General features: G+C 28.2%; 1 protein-coding gene and 2 pseudogenes across 1 annotated transcript; 1 reads left to right on the plus strand and 2 right to left on the minus strand.

The window, feature by feature from the left end:
• Positions 1 to 5,989: 5,989 nt before the first annotated feature.
• Positions 5,990 to 7,360, minus strand: LOC126552599 (zinc finger protein 862-like; annotated as a pseudogene).
• A 2,692-nt stretch (positions 7,361 to 10,052) lies between these two features.
• Positions 10,053 to 15,300, plus strand: LOC126552898 (putative nuclease HARBI1). Its single transcript, XM_050208018.1, has 7 exons — positions 10,053 to 10,920; positions 11,405 to 11,532; positions 13,929 to 14,125; positions 14,212 to 14,359; positions 14,505 to 14,649; positions 14,743 to 14,890; positions 15,042 to 15,300. The coding sequence occupies exons 1-7, from the start codon at positions 10,806 to 10,808 to the stop codon at positions 15,292 to 15,294; spliced, it is 1,134 nt and encodes a 377-aa protein (XP_050063975.1). The 5' UTR covers positions 10,053 to 10,805; the 3' UTR covers positions 15,295 to 15,300.
• A 2,289-nt stretch (positions 15,301 to 17,589) lies between these two features.
• On the minus strand, positions 17,590 to 19,651 carry LOC126551887 (uncharacterized; annotated as a pseudogene).
• Between the last annotated feature and the right edge of the window lie 237 nt (positions 19,652 to 19,888).

The following is a 19,888-nucleotide window of genomic DNA, read 5'->3' on the forward strand; positions in this document are numbered from 1 at the left end:
ATCAAAATTTTCAACCAATACTCTGTAACACCAGTTAAGATAATCAAATATGGAATTAAAACCATTCCATCCTATACACAATGCATTCATTTGTGCATAACTGAAATCTGTCACTATGTTTGTGAATACAGGCCAAGGCAGTTTGTGTTTCAAAACAAATGCTTTGAAAGCGTTCAACCATTGTGAAATTGCAACTATATCGTGTGCTGAACTAATCATCTCTACAACGGGACACGTTACACTCGAATTCCTAGGTAAAGGTACATTTACCACTAGAACATAGTAAAGTACTCTTTTGGTGTTCTTGTCAATTTTCCTGACCAATGTACCAGTTGCATCCAAAAACCAGTTACTGATTTTTGATTTTTAATTAGTTTTTTTAGTATGTCCAACTGTTCTTTACTATAGCAGTGTACAGACGGTATACCTACATGCTGTACAAAGTTGCTTTCTTTATCGTTACACATCAATAGAATATCATGAAAATCATCTTTATCATAATCATCAGCAGTCAAGGCCTCTGATCTGATTTTTCTAATGACATCATCTGATTTAATACCTTGCAAATTGCCACAACTCAATTGAGTGGGTGATGCCAAGTCAACAGTGTCTGACCTGAAGGAAAACGCTTTAGTCTTTTTTAGCACTTCTTTGTTCAAATCGCTGCGCTGAAACCTTTTACGTGATTTGTGAGACCATCATCATCTGGATTGTGATGATAATTCAAACCAGAACTATAGACATTTGCTACGAACGTTCCATTTGCAAGCTGGACTTTAATCCTAAAAGTCTTACACCCCTCATGGCTACAATACATGTACACATTGCAATGACTTTTAAAATATCTGACCATTTTCGCATTAATAACACATGTATTGTTCACAGTTCTAATGCGCTTTCTGAACATAATAGGATATTTTGTTTTGTCCAAACGGGTTTGACTTTTGAAGTTTGTATAGTTCATAAGGGACCATTCTTCAAATGAAAATTTGAAAGATCCTTCAAAAAACACAAAATCATGGTTTTCATACTGTTTAGGAAATTGATTTTTTGTTTTTAGAGGTAGAACAATGCCAGACTTTACAGGTGTTTTCTTATAATAAGCATTCCTGAGGGGGCTTGGTACATGTTTTCCGTTTGTTATTTTACTTGGGGTAACAAACACAGATTCATCATTCATGTTTTCTGGTAAAATTGGAGTACTACTAGGTATTAATGGATCTCTCTTAGTTTGAATGAAATCAATTTCTGCCGATGAATTTGTATATTCAAATGATATATCATTGTCATTATGCAAAAGTTCAGACTCTGTGTGCACAGTATAAGAAGTACAATTTTTAAAAATATCAGAGTTTTCATTAAAAAAAAAACTATTTGTATCAATTATATTGTCTGTGTTATCCATTTGTAAACACGATGATGACAGATTGAAATACTTTTTACATTGTTTGTACACTTTATATCTGTTAACTTTATTTATTGTAACTTTAATGTGTCTACATATGGATAGAGTTGTGTAATTATAATTTACAAAATCGTTAGCCGTGTAATTACAATACTCATACATTTTATTATTTTATTATTATTAAATTCTATTTATTAGCTATAACATCACAGTTCATAGTTTCAATACACTTTCGAAGAGATGAATTTTTTCTTTTAATAGCATTCACTATAGATTTTTTCAAATTGTGATCATTACCTTTCTTAAAAATGGTCATGCAAATATTACTTACACAACTATCTGAAACCGAGACATTCTCAAAATTTAATTCTGGATATTCGGTGTTAATATAATGAGCTACCTCTTTCAATTTATCTTTTAAACTCATTTTAACCTTATAAATTATTACTTTACAGTGTCTGAAACAGTAATTCTTAACACTTTTGATTGTCTGAAACAGTAATTCTTAGACACTTTTGATTGTCTGAAACAGTAATCTTAGACACTTTTGATTGTCTGAAACAGTAATTCTTAGACACTTTTGATTGTCTGAAACAGTAATTCTTAGACACTTTTAATTGTCTGAAACAGTAATTCGTCGACATTTGTGTCTGAAACAGTAATTCGTCGACAGTTTTGAACGTCTGAAACAGTAATTCGTCGACGGTTTTGTGTCTGAAACAGTAATTCGTCGACACTTAAAGCTGTCAGAGTCTATACTCCTCGGACAGCTACAACAAACTACAACTTAAACTAAAAAATTAAAATTAAACGAAATAAAAAAATTAAAATTAAATGAAATAAAAACAATGTTAAAAATAAAACACAATAAAAATAAAAATATTATATATTTAACAATTAAATGTTTATAATGAACACTGTATAATAACAAAATTGAAAACACGAGGAATAATTCGAATAGTAAATATTTCTAACAATTAAATGTTTAGAATTAACACTTGAAGAATACCGCAGAAACACCGAAGTGAATTCGCAAGGAAAAAACTGCGGAAAACCAAATTGAAAGCGCGAGGAACAGAGGAAAAAATCGGAGAAATACAGATTAGAAAACTTGAATAAAAACCTGGATCACTTGTGCCTGTAAATACATACATTTTAATTAATGTAATTAACAATAAATATTACTGCATACAATAATATTTTACACTTTAAGAAATCATCATTAAACTTGTGACAATGCGACACTGACACACATGTACAAATACAACACAATATTATAAAAATACAAACATATTAAAGACATGATTATTTTAAATTGAAAAAAAAGTATGAATCGTTTACAAATTATTATTACTAGGAAAACAAACACTAATTTTAATAAAAATCTTCATATTGTACAAATATTGTAATACATGTGCTGACGATTGTCACTTTTTCAAATATTGCATATTTAAACAAAAAATATTAGACAGGTATGATTTTAATAATTAAAATAAGGATTTAAGCCTAAAAAGGATCCAATAACACTGAGTGATGATAATTAAATATTGCTATCTTGTGTATAATAGTGAATGTAGACAGTAGACTGCATGAAACCTGAAAACAGATGAGAAAAATAAATATATTGAGAAATTATATTCTAAGAGAACAGATTATATTTACTTGTTTCTAGACCTTCATAAATGGAAATCTTGTCATTCAACTTATTTTGCAACAGCTTGTGGATTGAAATACTCAAAACATAAACACTCCTTCAATGATTAGAACTGTGACTAGATATTATGATTCATACCTATCAAATAATAAACTTTATATAAATATTTTTGTCATTACTTCTGGTACTCGGCAGTACCAAATTTTTTTTACAATAACAAAGGTATTTCAAATATAAACAATCATACGTCTGGATATGACGACATACACTTAAGCATTAATTATATTATATTATATAAAAATTTATCAGCACCTACAATAATGTTTATATGTATAAAATATTAATTTTATTATTTCTATAGCTATTTATTGACAGAGAAATACATAAGTACTTTTATATGAGATGTTAATATTGAAGCCAATTAAAATCCAGAATCAATCTTAATAATTAAATGCATTAACTATTTAAATAGTGTAGGTATTGATTTTAAAAATAATTTATTATAATATTTTTAATTGTTTGAGTGTATCTAATATAATTAGTAATTAATATTGAAAAATATAAATCAAATACAATATTACCTTAAAACATAAAGAAACAGTTTCTGTTATTTTTAAACCTGTTAAAATCATTAAGATTATTTTTTTAAGTTTATAGAATATAACTTGAATATGTAATACATTAGTTTTCTAAGCTCAAAATGTCCATCCATCTTCTTAATGTGCCTACAATATATCTAATAACTACATAGATCTCTATAAAATATTGAGGGAGGCTCAAATAATTGGTATCAAACAGATAATGTAGTTGTGGATATTTTTCGTTTGCATTAACAATCATTATGTGGATAGTTAAACGAAATATTACAATGCACTTAAATAAAATACAACTAGATAATTAAATAACTAAGAAAATACTTACATTTCCAAATAATGGTTATACCACAGTATCTTTAAACTTTTAAACAACATGGCAACGTATATTGTTAGAACTTAGTACGTGTATTATATTATGGACTATGCGCCGACTATGGAGAGATTAATAAGTTATAACCTAACTTTCTAGTTTCTATTATTATTGGTTTGTTACAAATCATAATGTATGTATGATGACAATATGTTCGGTATAATTATCGTGGTAATATTATTTATAATATACTTTTAAAACAGATAATTATTACATGACATAGTGCGACATCTTGTGTTTTATAACGGTGAAGTAACTTAGAAATGGCAATATAAATGTTTGGTGCCAGGAATTAAACATAATGCAGCAACACATACAAGGTTTCTTATCACTATTCGTCTAAAAAAACAGTCACCTAGCTTTGGTCACCCAACTTCACACACGTAAATATAGTTACAAAAAATATATTTATTTATTGAAAAACATCAGTAATTAGCTGATTGTTATAAAATACTTGTAATTAAGATTAAAAAATAAATTATTTATTTATTATTCTAGTGCATTAGGTAATTATTATTTTAGCAATACAATTTATAATTCTCATTCAATAGTAGAAATATGTGAATTATGCTACGACAACATATTTTTTTAAATTTTCGAATACTTATAAATGATCGGCGAACGTACATAGTTTATTGTATCATAGGATTATTGTATTTATAAAAATAAAATTTATATTTGACAAAAAACCAAGTTATAGACTTTGACCAGTTTAGTTATTATCTGCTTAAATACAATAAATACGATCATACTAAATATGCAAAAACATGCAAAATAAAAGTAGTACTATTTTCATCACAAATTCACAATAATATAAATCGCGGACATTACTTACTTAAATTTCATTTAATTAGCAAAAAAAAAAATGCTGTTGCACACAAATCCTAGCCCTGCTTATCAGCATTCTACGACCTGATTAGTAATTATTATTTCAAAATTGCAATGATAACAAAATACACTGCTACCTACAAAAATGACACTTATTGTGTATTTAATCCTATGGTTTTTGGGTATGCAGTCACTACCCTGCGACCCATTGGCTACGCCTGTGTTAAAATATACACATATTGATTTTATTTTTTATTAAAATAATTAATTATTAGATTGCAACAAGTTTTTAAAGTAGTATAAGACTCAGTGGCGTGGTGTGCATATAAGTAGCGTTGCTTACATCACTGATGGCTCCACTCCACGCCACTATGTATAACAAGTATTAGACATAGAATAATACTATGATTAACTAATTCCATAAATTCAAATAATTAGGTATATGAATTCTTTAATTAATGAATTATAATTAGGGCCTGGGTGGTCGTGCGCGTGTTTTTATGTAATGAACTAAAAAATAATAAAAACTAATATTTATATTTGATTTTCTAAGAGTTCTTTATTTTAAATCGTCAAGTATAATATCACTTAATTAATTTATATTGATTTATTTAAAGCAAATTAATTAAATTGATATATTCTACTCAGGGCCGTACTCAGCTTTGGCGGGCCTCCATAGGCACAACTAGAGGCCAAACACTAGGGGTGCTAAAATTATGCAGAGGACACAGGCCCGTGGGGGCAAGCCCCCCACCCCCAAAAACCTACCATACAACAATTTTATAATTATAATAATCATTCCAATCCACACTATAAAACCATAAGCACACTAATATTTAAGTATAAAAGCTATAATATACCTTATAAATACATAAGTTATAGTATATAATTTGTTTAAGTGATAAAAATAAAAATAAAGTTTAAATGGAATATATACATATTTATTATACATAATAATATTATTTTATACTAATAATAATTTTCTATTCTTAGTAGAATACTTTTCTAGTATTTCTGAAGAACTAATTTTGTAAACAATGCCTCTTTCGATGTTTAAAATTGATAAATTTGTGAACCGCTGTTGTTCCATACTTGCTCTTAACCAGTTTCTTAAACGACGCATTGAGAAGCTTCTCTCACACGTAGCAGAACTCACTGGAATTGTAAGAGCCTTGTAACAATTTAAATACATTTGGAAATGTGGCCTTCTTACAAATATCTTTAATAGTATCTATATTATGATTATAACTAGAAGGTAGACAGTTCTTTAAAATAAGCATTTCCGCTTTTAATAAATCCAAGTTGATACACATAACATCCTTAAATAAAAATTTAATAATATATCATTATAATTACATACATAAATCACTTGAATTGTGATATAACACACTTTGTAATAATTTATGAAGTATTGACTTTTTTCATAGTCCATTTTCACAAAATAATCAATCAAACTATCCATTTCAAGACTTTCTTCGAAAAATCTGAAATTTAAGTTATTTATAATAGTGTCAATTATAGGAAAGTAAACTGGGCGTCTCCAATACAATTCTACTGAATCTGAAGCACTAATTTGATCATCTAGTTCAGCACCTGTTGTTGTTTCCAAATGGAAGTCCATTAAATGAATCGGTTGAGTTTGTCCACGTTTTAATCCTTTATAACCATTAACAATAATTTAATTTTTTTTCCATAAACAATTGTGAATAAATATGATTTTATTTTAAACAAATCAATTTGAGGAACTTCTAATGATATATTATGTTTCTCAGCTAGCTCTACAATAGTTAACCATAATTTTGAAAATTCATCATCAGACCTTAATCATATAAATGATTGGATGACCCCATTGACAATATTTCTTGTTTTACCTAAAGTTGCTGTTTTAGATTGTAAAGAAGTACTTAAAATATTTATAATTCCCAAAACTTCTTTTAGTATAATAATAACAATAAGGAATTGACACTTTAGAATCTGATTTAGAATACCTATAACAAATAATAAAGTTATAATTTTCAATTATTATAGATATTAAAATATCACTCAATTTGCATTACCTATAGCTTCAACAACATCTTTATCTGCTTGAGTGTCCACTTCATTGATTAAAAAATTTAGAATTGCAGAATAATTTGTTAACATCGATTCACAATTCTTGTATCTACAAACACAACGTGTATCACACACTCTGAGAATGTTTCCTTTCTTTAACCCTAATTGTAATTGTATTTTAACCAACTCGGTATTATTGGATGGACGAGAAAAGTGTACATAAACAGACTCAAGAGTATTAAAAACACTTCGAGCAATCTACAAAAATATTTAAAAAGTAATTCTATAAATGTATATAAATAAAATTATGGATTGCAATATGGAGTACATACTTTGATTCCTTTACACATGTCCACAACAACTAAATTCAATCGATGTGCCATACAGTGTGTATAAATTGCACAAGGGTAATATTCTTTGATTTTAGCTTGTACTCTTCCAAGACAACCCGTCATAACGCTCGCTCCATCATATGACAGCAACGATGTATAAAGTGTTCATATTAATGTTTAATTTTTCAAAGCATTTGAAAATGGCTGCAACAATATGGTTAGCGTCCTGTCCACTGGAGACATCCACAAACTCCAACAATCTTTCTACAATATCAAAACTAACAACATACTTAATACAGATGCTCAACTGTTCTTGTTTATGAGATCTATATTAATGTTAATTTGATTTAAATATTTTATAAAAAAAAAAAAACAGATTACAGGCAAATGTTAAAAATTATTTAGTTTACCTGGCTTCATCAACCATAATAGCAAAAAAAAACAGTATTTTTAATTTCATTAATTATTTTTTCCCTAGCATAATCAGCACTTATTTGTATTATTTCTTCTTGGACTTTCCAACTAGTGTGATTGATTTTTACATCATAATGACTTTTAAAATTTGGAACGCATTTTGAAAACACATTGCATAGTTCTTTGAAATTACCTATAATTTATTACTTAATGAAATCAAGTTTTATTATTTTTTATATTAATATTATATTACCTTGATTTAAAGAATCACATTTCTCAGAGTGTCCCCAAAATGCTACACCTTGTTTACCAAGATATAAAACAATTTCAATTATTTGGGCCATATAAGCTCTATTTTCTACAATTTAATTGTGATGAGCATCTGATAATTTGGCTATAATGGAACCTGATTGCTTACTTGTTTTATATGCAACCATCTTTGTTAAATTAGTTTTATAAACATCAGAGTTTTAATGTTTTCCTATTTTTACAATAAACTGAAAAAGACAGTTAATTTAAAATTTAATTAGGTAATAATAATGAAGTTTATTTGTTAACAGACTAAATAATATATATTTTATCATGTATTTTTTTATTTTTATATTGATTGAATTGCTTAGTTAAAAAATAAAATAATAATTATAGGTAGGAGTCCACACATTGATTAAAAGAAATAATAACTTACTTTTTGCCAATTGTTACATCCAGTTTTTATCCATATGTCTTCAAAATTGCTAGTATTAAACATGCAACAAACGAAACAAAATGCAGCATTACATTTAATGCTGCACTCTAACCATTCATAATATTTTTAAACCATTCACTTTGGAATGACCTATACCGTTTTCCAAATTTTGTTTTTATGTAAGTCTAAGATCAAAATAAAGTTATCAGGTCCATAAGAAGGTATATATTTTTATGCCGATAAAGTTAAAATAAATAAGTAACTTAAAATACTATAAAAAGAAACTTACAGAGAGAATAGGGCGACATGATCCAGTATCCAATATACCTAAGTCGGTTAAATCAGAATTTGATGCAATGTTTAAATTTTACTGTGGCAATTCATCAAGTTCTTTAAAACAAAAATAGATGGAAAAAACTTATTTATTATAAAATTCTACCAAATAAAGTAAAGTATAATGGCCTATTTCATAAAATCTAAAAAAATAATTAACAATACATGTTTGTTTGAAATATGCAGTAAAAATAAATCATAAATGAAAAAAATGGCTTATTTTGGTATAAATTGTTTTCAATAAAAATAAAAATTTAATCCTTAAAGAAAATATCCTTAGTAAGATAGACCACTATTGCGCTGAGCAGAGCATCTCAATTAATTTACTATATACATTCCTGTAAGTGCCTGCTATAATTTTGAAGTCAATTCACAAGATGAACTTTGACTAGAAGATCCAGGAATATTTTATCTTCTGTAGAGTGATTATTTTTTTGTTTTTTTTTTTTCATATTAAAAATATTAAACATTTTGAAACTTATAATAATAAACACACTTTAAAGTTCACATTAATAATATATAAAAATGTTTAAACGAAATATTTTATTAAAACCATACACGTGGGTTTAGATATGACAACTATTATAGGTAGTGTTCGCGCACAATAATAATAATAATGACCGCAATAATATAACACTAACCTTGACCTACGCCCGAATCGCACGGATAGGCAACTCTATGTGCGCGAAGACACAAGGACACGGAATGGAGTAATTACCAACTATGGGAATATGATGATGCAGTCTAGTTATAAGGGGGGGGGCTCTGTGATCGATCAGGGGGGCTATTCAGAAACTCATACGAAAAAGATCCGTATACGAAAATCGTGGTTTTCACATGAGTTTTCACATGATCCCAAAAAACCGTATTCTAAACACTTTTTCGTATACGGATACAATTATGTCATGTGAAAAATATTCACACGGTTGATTCGGATGGGTTTCCGTATGTGAAAATTGGTTTCCGTATGCGGATTCATGTTATTTAACCGGTTTTAAGATTTAGATTATGGTTTAAACTCCGGTTTAAACATTGAATGACGAGACTTAAAGTCATAATTTATGATTTATGTTTATTAAAATATGGTATCATGTAAATAATTTAAATATTTAAGTATAATATTCATTGCATCAAGAATTCTGAATTAAAAAATAATTAGTAACATGATGTACGTAGAAAAAAATTATAGATAATTTTATAAGCTCTATAACCTAAGTAAAGCGCGGATTTGTATGCGTTAGCGCATTTATTTTGGTTGTTCGTATGCTTTTATGCTAAGTGAACATTACAATATTATTTCATGACATAATGACTCAAAAAAAGGAACTTTTTTAGTGCATATTTTTGTATATTTTGCAATTTTCTATTTTTAAAATTTTAATTTCATATTTGAATGTTTTTTTTTTGTTTTTTTTTTTATACATTTTTTAAATATAAACTACCTATTTTGTCTGTTATAAAATAAGAAAAAAATATTATATTTTTATAGTTTCGATTAATATCAAAGTAAATTAATAAGTATACTTGTAGGAATAAAAGGTTTTTCCAAATATTGCCTTAAGACTTAGATCAATAGTCGGGTAAATAAAATATGTAAACTAAGATAAGAAAACAACGGTTACGAGTGTTACGATAATGATTAAACATTGACTTTATTTTACTTATGTTCAAAAATTAATTTTTTTTTTTTTGTTAATCATTTTATGCATATTTTTTATTTTTCATGCATATTTTAACATTTTAGTGCTTAGATTTATGCATAAGTATTTAAGATTTTTTAGCGCATATTTGGTTGGTTTTAATGCATATAAAAATCTGCGCTCTACACAAATAAATCATAATCAAACGTTGATTGTGTTGACCGTTTTTATCTACAGATAGTTTACTTATCGTCTTGTTTAAGTCGTCTCTGATATACTTATAATATATAAATCTCAGTTATAGTTTTATATCAAAAAGTTAAATTTTGGCGAGTTATAAAATTACATTCCTAAACATTATTGCAGTACAATGCTAACAATCGCACCGTGTATACTGTATACCTGCACACCCGTGACTTGTTTTTACAGTTTAACCGTTTAACGTGTTTTTTTCATTGTGTTGAGATTTTTATTATTTTAAATTTAAAATCCAACGATGGACGATTTGGATTTATATGAATTGTTTGCCGGCATGGAAGTCCTCGAACAAGTTGAAGAAAATGCCAATGCTGCTCCTAGACATGAGCATTCAGCAGTAGATCCTTTTATAGGTAAGTTGAAAACTTTTTTGAAACTTATTCAACTCGAGGTGGTTGAGTCATAGGTACTTCCATAAGTTAGATTTGTTTATTTTTCTAAAATATCATACAATTCGTAGCGATTAGCGAAACGTTGAATGTGTAGGTACAGATTTTCAAGAATTACCTACTTAAACAAACATGCTTCCTAGGGATTTGGCATCTGATATGCGTGTAAAAATGCACAATTTGGAAAAAAAACTCCTATTATTACGTGTATTTAAGTTGGACTAAAAGCTAGGTACCTCGTGTTTTATAAGCATAAGATCTAATACTAATTATATATTACATATCGTAAATATCAATAATCACCTATCATCTCCCCCCACAAAAAAAAAAAAGTGAATTACATTCTTTCATATTCACTACCTATATTATATTATGTTATTGCCTATTGGTAAATATTATGTCACTATTATAAACATGTATCTATTATATTTAATTTTTTTTTTCTTAGACTTGTCAGACCGTAATTTCATTAAAAGGTATCGGCTGTCCAAAAATTTGGCTAAAAGGGTTATAACTTTGCTTACGCCTTTTATGAATGTACCGTCTACATCTAGAGGACTCAGTATTGAACGCAAAGTAAGGATCTCTGAAACTATATAATTATAATTATATAATATTTCACCTATTTTACATTAGGTTTTTTTTTCTGTCAGTAAACATTTTTTTTTACCTAATGCTTTGTTTTTAAACTTCAGCATATTTTCTGATGAGAGAGAAAATTCAATACGCTCGACATTTGAGAATCAAATTTTAAAATTCAAAGTTATTTTAAAAGTATCGGGAAAACGGGAAATTTACTTAAAAACATTTTTGACAAAATCGATTTAGTTTTTTTAGTGTAGGTAGGTAACTATAAGCAACTAATGATCGTAAATACTGTACCTATAGTTATAGGTAGAAGAAAATTACGATTATTTTTTTTTTTATATTCTTGAAATAATAACATATTATTGAATTATATTTAATAATTAATGAGAGCATTGCATATTATTGTTTGGAGGGTGAGGGAGTCAAGATTTCTGTTAAGGGTAGTGGGTACTATAGCCTAATTAGCATATAGGCTATATTATATTATACTGCTCTATTTTGGCAGTGGAGGGGCCAGACATTTTTTATTGAGAGGGGATACCAGGCAAAAATATTTTCTGGGGGGCATTTATGTATGGCTACTCAGAAATCGGTAAAAAATTACACGGAAAAAAACGGGGAATCGTAAGTTCCTACACGAGAGTAACAGGTAGACAATTACATACGTTAATTCCTACATAGTGATGTGTAAGTTCCTACACGATGGAAGACAGGTACATGTGTAAGTTCCTACAGGGTAAAAAAAAGTACACGTGTAAGTTCCTACACTAAATATATTATAAGTTATCAATCCACGTCTATAAAATACTGTCATACATTTTAACCCTTTATTTTGTATAATATATAATTTATAAGCTATCTATCTAATTTAATTTATATAATTTAGTTATATTACAAATAATAGTATTTTTCCACCGAAAATATGGGCTTAACAATCTTCTGATGATAGAATACCACGACAAACGCATGCGAAAATTTTCATTCGGATTTTAATTCAAATTTTTATCATCAACATCCGCATATTTAAAATTATCGAAATTCTCAAATTATTTCAAGTTAATACATACATAAAAATAAGAACAACTGAGAGTAATTTAGTAGTAATTAAAATAAGTCAAAAACATGCCGAAAAAAAAATTTTATAAATCAAAAAATAAAAGAATATTCAACTAACACAATTAATCAATATGACTACGTTAAAGCTATAAGCTTCAGAAATAAACCTCATAAAATATATATTTTTTTTTATTGTTTTATTATATTAAAATTATTAAATTGATACCTAATATTTATTAGATTATTATTAAATATTGTATAGAATGCACTGCTTTATATTTTTTACAATAAATGATGAATTATTATTAGTAATTATTAAAATATTATATAGAATAAAGGGTTAAAATGTATGAAAGTATTATAATATGATATAACTGATATTAGATTGATAACTTATAATATACTTAGTGTAGGAACTTACACGTGTACCTGTTTTTTACTGTGTAGGAACTTACATATGTACCTTATTTTATCGTGTAGGAACTAACATTCGCCCAAAACAACGACAGGCAAAAAACGATAAGGTGAAAAACGTTAATTTTGGTTAAAATGTATTAAACTAATTGCTGCAGTCTCTAAATATAAATATAAATTCAAAAGCACGTTTGTGGAAATAAACTATTTACATTTATATTAATTTTTGCACTTACGGTTTTGATTTAGTAATGTTAATAACTTTATTAAATAAGTAATGATATTTAAGTTAGATTTGTTAGTACAATGATACCCGATGGCTGCAGCGATTAACCAACATTTAAATTACGACTTTTGCCATTTTTTGTATAGTCGTTTTTTACCTGTCAATTTTTTTCTAGGTTACCATATTTTCAAGAAAGTATCTATTGCTGAAAATTTTTCGGTTATAATGATATGTTATATTTCTAAATAAAAAAAATAAAAAAAAAGGTATATCTAGTTTATTATTATCACAAATGTACTAGGTACAGTTAAACTTCAAATATCCTCCATTTTATTAATTAATTATAATTTATTATTTATTTATTTACTTGTATATTTTTAACATTAAGTTATAGGGGGGCAATGGAGGGGCAAAATCAAATTTTGGGGAGGGCGCATTTTCCCACTTTGGCCCCCGCGTATAACGCCGCCACTGCATATTATAGCCTATGGGGCTATGAGTATATATAACAAGGTATCTGTATAATTATTAAGTGACTATAATAGGCACATAATAAGTCGTGATGACTATTATTGATAATTTATCAATGATAAACTAATATACATACCTATTATAAACAATAATACAGTTCAACAAAAAGTTTATAATAGCCAATAGGTATTGTATGCATTTTACGAATTTTTTTAAGGTTATTATTGCTTTACGATTTTTTGCTGCTGGAAGTTACCAGATGGATGTTGGTGAAAATCGACATGCATCTGTGTCTCAACCTTCAGTCAGTAGGATTATTGAAGAAGTGACAAATGCGTTTTCCAATCCGGCCATATTTAATAAATTTGTTCATTTTCCTAGAAATTTCAGTGAGCTGGATGATGTGCGTACTAGGTACCTACAACTCAAAATTCTTAGCTTAATATTTAATTAAATCATTGATTTTTTATTACATTTGATATCGATTATCGATTTCTCAGATTTTTTTCAAAGTATGGCTTACAAGGAGTTGTTGGTGTTATTGATTGTACACATATTGCTATAACTCCACCAAAGAAAAATGATGAGTTATATCCCGAACACATCTACGTCAATCGTAAAGGATATCATTCAATTAATACTCAACTCGTTAGTATTATTAAAATCATAATAAGATAATTGGCATACGTATTAATAATTGATTTATTTACGATTACATTCAACTATGCATTTTTATACGTTATAAATACGTAGGTACTAATTATTAATTTGTTTGAACTATTGATTTTTGAAGATATGTGATGTCAATTTACGTATTTTAAATGTGTCAGCCCGATGGCCAGGGTCTACCCATGATTCCCACATATGGAATGAAAGTCACGTTAAGACATTTATGACAAGCTTGCATGATCGAGGTTTTACTTCATACTTTTTGTTAGGTAAAAATTGCACAACCTAAAAAGTTGTTTTAATGTCAATAGGTATTGTTTGTAACTATTTTTACTTTACTAATTTTCTTATGTTAACTGAAGGAGACTCTGGGTATGCTTTGCGGCCATGGTTGTTAACGCCGTTTTTAAACGTCGAAGCTAATACACCGGAATACCGGTTCAATGAAGTTTTTTGTCGTGCGAGATCTACTATCGAACGCTGTAATGGAGTTTTAAAAATGCGTTTTCGGTAAGCTATATAGGTACCATCGAGGGTACCATTGATTTTATAATATTATATATTATAATAAAACCAATGGCTACACATTATATACACTCATTAACCTTATCAGGCACTATTAATATTATTGTAACCAAATATTTTTGTTTACTTATTAAAGCTGTCTTCTCAAAGATCGAACACTGCATTATTCACCCAACAAGGCTTCAAAAATAGTGTTGGCATGTGTTGTGTTACACAATTTGTGTATTGAAGAAAATGTACCTTTAATTAATGAAGAGGTTGAGGATGATGATTTTGGAATTTACCAAGCTGTTGACAATGAAGAAATGTCACAAAGTAGGCAAAACCCGGAACTTGTGGCCGGCCTTCGTTTCCGTCAAAACATTGTTAACAGACTTTTTACAAACTAAAATAACTTGTGCTTGAGTAATCTCTATTCTATTTTTATGTGAGTACTAAGTACTAACTATTGTTTTGATATATTATATATTTTTACAAATTTACCTCCACTCATCTTAATTTTAATAACTAATTAATAACACAGGTCACAGCTGATTAAACTGTACATATTATCCCATATTATTTAGATTCATTCTGGTCACCATTGTACCAACGTTGGCCACCCTGACGTGTAAGCAGTAACCGGCCGATACACTATACAGTTTTTCCCCTGCACCACATCGCCACAAGGCACAATATTAATGATCCGTCTACATAGCTCTGCTGCAGCAGTGTAGCCGCTAGTCAGCAGTATAATTGATTCTGTGCCCTGTGGTATAGTACAATCACTATATACAATCAATATTGTTCGGTCTTCCATATTTCCGTAATTTCGTTACTATGTAGGCGTACAACGTTCGTCCGTTCCACCGTTTGGCTGATGAATTGTCCATGACCACGTGTTGCGATACTGCGATATAATACGTGTCTTTGTTGTGCAGTGTGTGTTTGTGTATTAACTACTATTAAGACGTAATTTCCCGGTCATGTGTCATCGGTTCGAACTGGCATTCTGGCTGTTTTTAGTTGGTACTTCATACTCTCATAAATGTGTGATCAGTAAATCAGTTGCTCTATTGTTACATCAATGTCTGGCGTCTGCTCTATAACACAGAAACACATCGTGTCATTTATTACATTATATGGAAATTGTGGAATTCTTGAATTGGAGAGCCGCCTCGTGATATACCAATGTTTGCCGTTTGGATAGTTAAATCCTCGCGGTTTGTCCACGGATTACTGTGCTACTTAAATCTTCATCAATGAATGGTACGTTTTCTTCAATACTCAAATTTGTAACACAATTTATATTAATACTATTTTAAAGCCTTGATAAGGCAAATAATGCAATATTATATCTTTGAGGAGAGGACAGTGTCAATACCTAAATGATTAAACAATATTTGGCTCGATATTTGGTTACAATAATTATAAATGCAAGTTCTGTTAAGATTAATGTGTGTATATGTGTATAGCCATTGATTTTATAATGTTATAAAATCAATAGTGTAATTACTGAAAATGCAATTTGGAAACTCCATTACAGCGTTTAATGGTGAATGTTGCATGGTAAACCCTCGTTGAACTGGTATTTTGGTGTATTAATTTAAAAATTTAAAAATGGTGTTAACAATCATGACTGTAAAGCATACACAGTCTCCTTCAGTTATGAGAAAATTGTCATTATCTAATTAATACATATAACCATTTTTTAGGTATTGCAGTATTTACAACCTAACAAAATTGTGAAGTAAAAATTTGATTATGCAAGCTTGTCATGACTGTTTTCATGTTACTTTCATTCCAAATGTGAGAACAATGGATGTATTTGGATACCTCAATTAAAATGTTCAAACAAGTTGATAATTGATTGAATGAAATCCTTTACAATTGACATAGATATGTTCTGGATATAATTCACTATTTTTCTTTGGAGGAATTGTAACAATATGTGTGCAATCTACAAACTACAACTCCTTGTAAGCCATACTTTGAAAAAAATATGAGAAATTGATATCTATTGTAATGAAAAATTTATAATTTAAATATTTTAGCTAGGAATTTTTAGTATTTTAAATATAAGTAACTAATCATTTTTCTATGGTAGATTTAGTTAGGTAAGTTTATTCAGTTAGTGTAGATATAGATATATTAGGTATTAAGAAATAGAAAAAGACATATTATCATTATAAGAAAAATAAAAAAAGAAAAGGTTTAGGTAATAATTAAAGATCTTATTCATTTTCATCAGTCCCAGTTATTAATTTTTGAAGTGCATTGGCAATTTTTTCTTTTGCAATGACTGATCTCTCTTTAAGTTTTTCCATTGTTTTTAAATGGTTTTTAGTTTGGCTTCATAATAATTTTTCAGCATTTCATTTCGCTCATTGCTCGCCTCGCCCAACACCCCTACAGCAGTTACCGTTCTATCTAATCTGTTTTTTTTTTGTTTCATTTCTTTCCACTAAAATAATTAATATTTTTTTTTGCAATTAGAATACATCAAAATGTACTATAAAATTAATTAAATTGAATTATTAAAATGTATAATGTACTTTTATGAGCGTTTAATTAATTTAAAATTTTTTTGGTTTATTATGTATTTTATAATATATTGAAAATACTAATAATATCAGTACGGAACACTTGCCTTTGGTCTGGTTCTTGGTTTTTATTTTCCAAAGAACGCTTACACCTCGACTAGATTCCGCCTTTTCGGTATTTATAAGAGCATCACTTTAAAAAACAAAAATAAAACATTTTAATACATTTTTAGATCTAATTACACATTAAATGTAAATTATACTTTGATACATCCATAAAACTGGGAGATTTTTGTATCTCTAATGCTTTTTTAGCGATTAATGAATCAGTGACTAAACTAAAAATGAAAAATTAGTAAATGTTAAAAGTGTTTGGATCATGCAAAATTAACATGTACTGTATCCTACTATTAACATGTTTAATATCTTATATTTGAAATTAAATCTCAACACCACAATTTAAATTTAAATAAATTGTTATTTTACTCATGTCCAATACTGACTCATAAGTAACCCCTGATCTTTCTTAAATTATACTTTAACTCTGTCTTTTATAATAATTGTAGAATGAAAGTGAAATTTTTATTTTTTTTTTTTTTGTGAATAATTACATGCATTATTCATGTCATGTAACTGTTGTTCTACAATATTTTTAAAACAAATGTAATGAAAAAATTCAGGGACAGTACATATCACTATTATTATTAAGTTAAAATGTTGTTATATTACATGTTTGTTGAATCCAATTCATCTAATTTTTCATTATTTGGTACATTGATAACTAATGGTTGGTTTTGTTGTCTATAACATAGTATCTAATTAGTTAACTGTAAATTAATTCGAATAACTCTTTATATTAATATTATTAAAATAAATTACCTGTTTGGGGAATCAAAGTCAAAACAAATTGGATAATCCGTAATTAAAGGGTCCCCAGAAATAGGCACTACACCTATCATACCAACCACCGTTTCACTTAAACTATCAAGTGATCCAGCTGTTGATGGCCCGCCTCCAGTACCTTTTAAATTTTTATTTATTTGTGCCTGTTTTTTTTTAGCATCAGCCTTTAGATCTTGCCATGTCTATAATTATATATAACGAATTATAATTGTGTATTATTATATCATTGTACTTTTTTTTTTCAATCATATTTATTTTGTATATTTTTTTATATTATGAAAAATGCACTATGTAAATAAGTATTTATGTAAGAGTTTTATTAGTAAACAGTAATGTTATAGTTAATCCATACTGACCTTAACAATAAATCCTATATTTTGTCTTAACATCTGGTAATAATTTAGTAATAGTATATTATATTATTATATATATTAGTAATATTAGTATAAGTATGTTATTATTGTATTATGTGTACTGTACTAATCTAATTTAAAGTGTAATATAAATTTAAAATACATTAAATGCCATTTTAGGTAAATTTTTGAGTGCGTACTGTGTTCCGGTACTCAATTGTGTATTTGTTTTGAACGGTACGCCACGCGAAGAAATAACACCATTTACCGAAAAAAATGAATAAAAGTATTTATTGATAATAAAAGATGATCTGCATACAATTTAAATGAGGTTCCGCACATTAACTCTATACTCTACACTAGCACTGTCTTAACACTACTGAAAAGGCGTCCATCGGCAGGCCGGGCTCGATATTCATCCAAAATGCTTGTCTCAACAAATTCCTTGCTGCCCGGTCTGCTCGCTGGGCAACCAGTTCATGGAATTCTTATACATAACAAAAAACTTTTAAATAATCTATACTCTATACTCCTTTATATCAGAGGTTCCTAACAAAATGATGCAACAAAAAATAGTTAAATAGATACTTTTAACATGAATAAAAGTTAGACTAAATGTATAAGTCAAATATGTATATTTATTAAATAGATACCTATAATTATATAATATTATATATGTTTATTCAATAAGACAAGTGTGCAGCTTTATGCCTTTATGTAAAATTAATTTGTGGAAGTTACTTAAACATTTTTAATTTACCCGGCGCCAGGCCTTCCAGTCTTTTATAGGGCCCGGAATTGAGTTTAATACTCCCGATAATCTTCCCACTGTTGCCTGGCTATGGCTTGTGTGAAGGTAGAGGAATGTTTCCCTTTAGCCAATTCCTCGTGGTTTTTCATAAAATCGACCATGGCTGATTTTGGTCGTTTGTCACCGACTTAGACTTAAATCTTTTTTCTACCGACATTTTGAAAAAAAATCCAATTAACGGTCAAAACAGAAAAAACTTAATGAAACGCGGGAAATGTTAAGTACAACAATACAAATAGTTTTTTCTTCCATGATAAAAATAAAAAATTGCGACGTTGCCGCTGTTCATCATGGGAAAATTATTCCCATACGGATCACAGATTCGTATAAGAATATAAATGTTTTGTGAATACTATTTTCCATTCGTATACGAAAATGAAAGAAAGTATGCATA

Source organism: Aphis gossypii, chromosome X (assembly GCF_020184175.1).
Source record: "Aphis gossypii isolate Hap1 chromosome X, ASM2018417v2, whole genome shotgun sequence".
Lineage (NCBI taxonomy): Eukaryota > Metazoa > Arthropoda > Insecta > Hemiptera > Aphididae > Aphis > Aphis gossypii.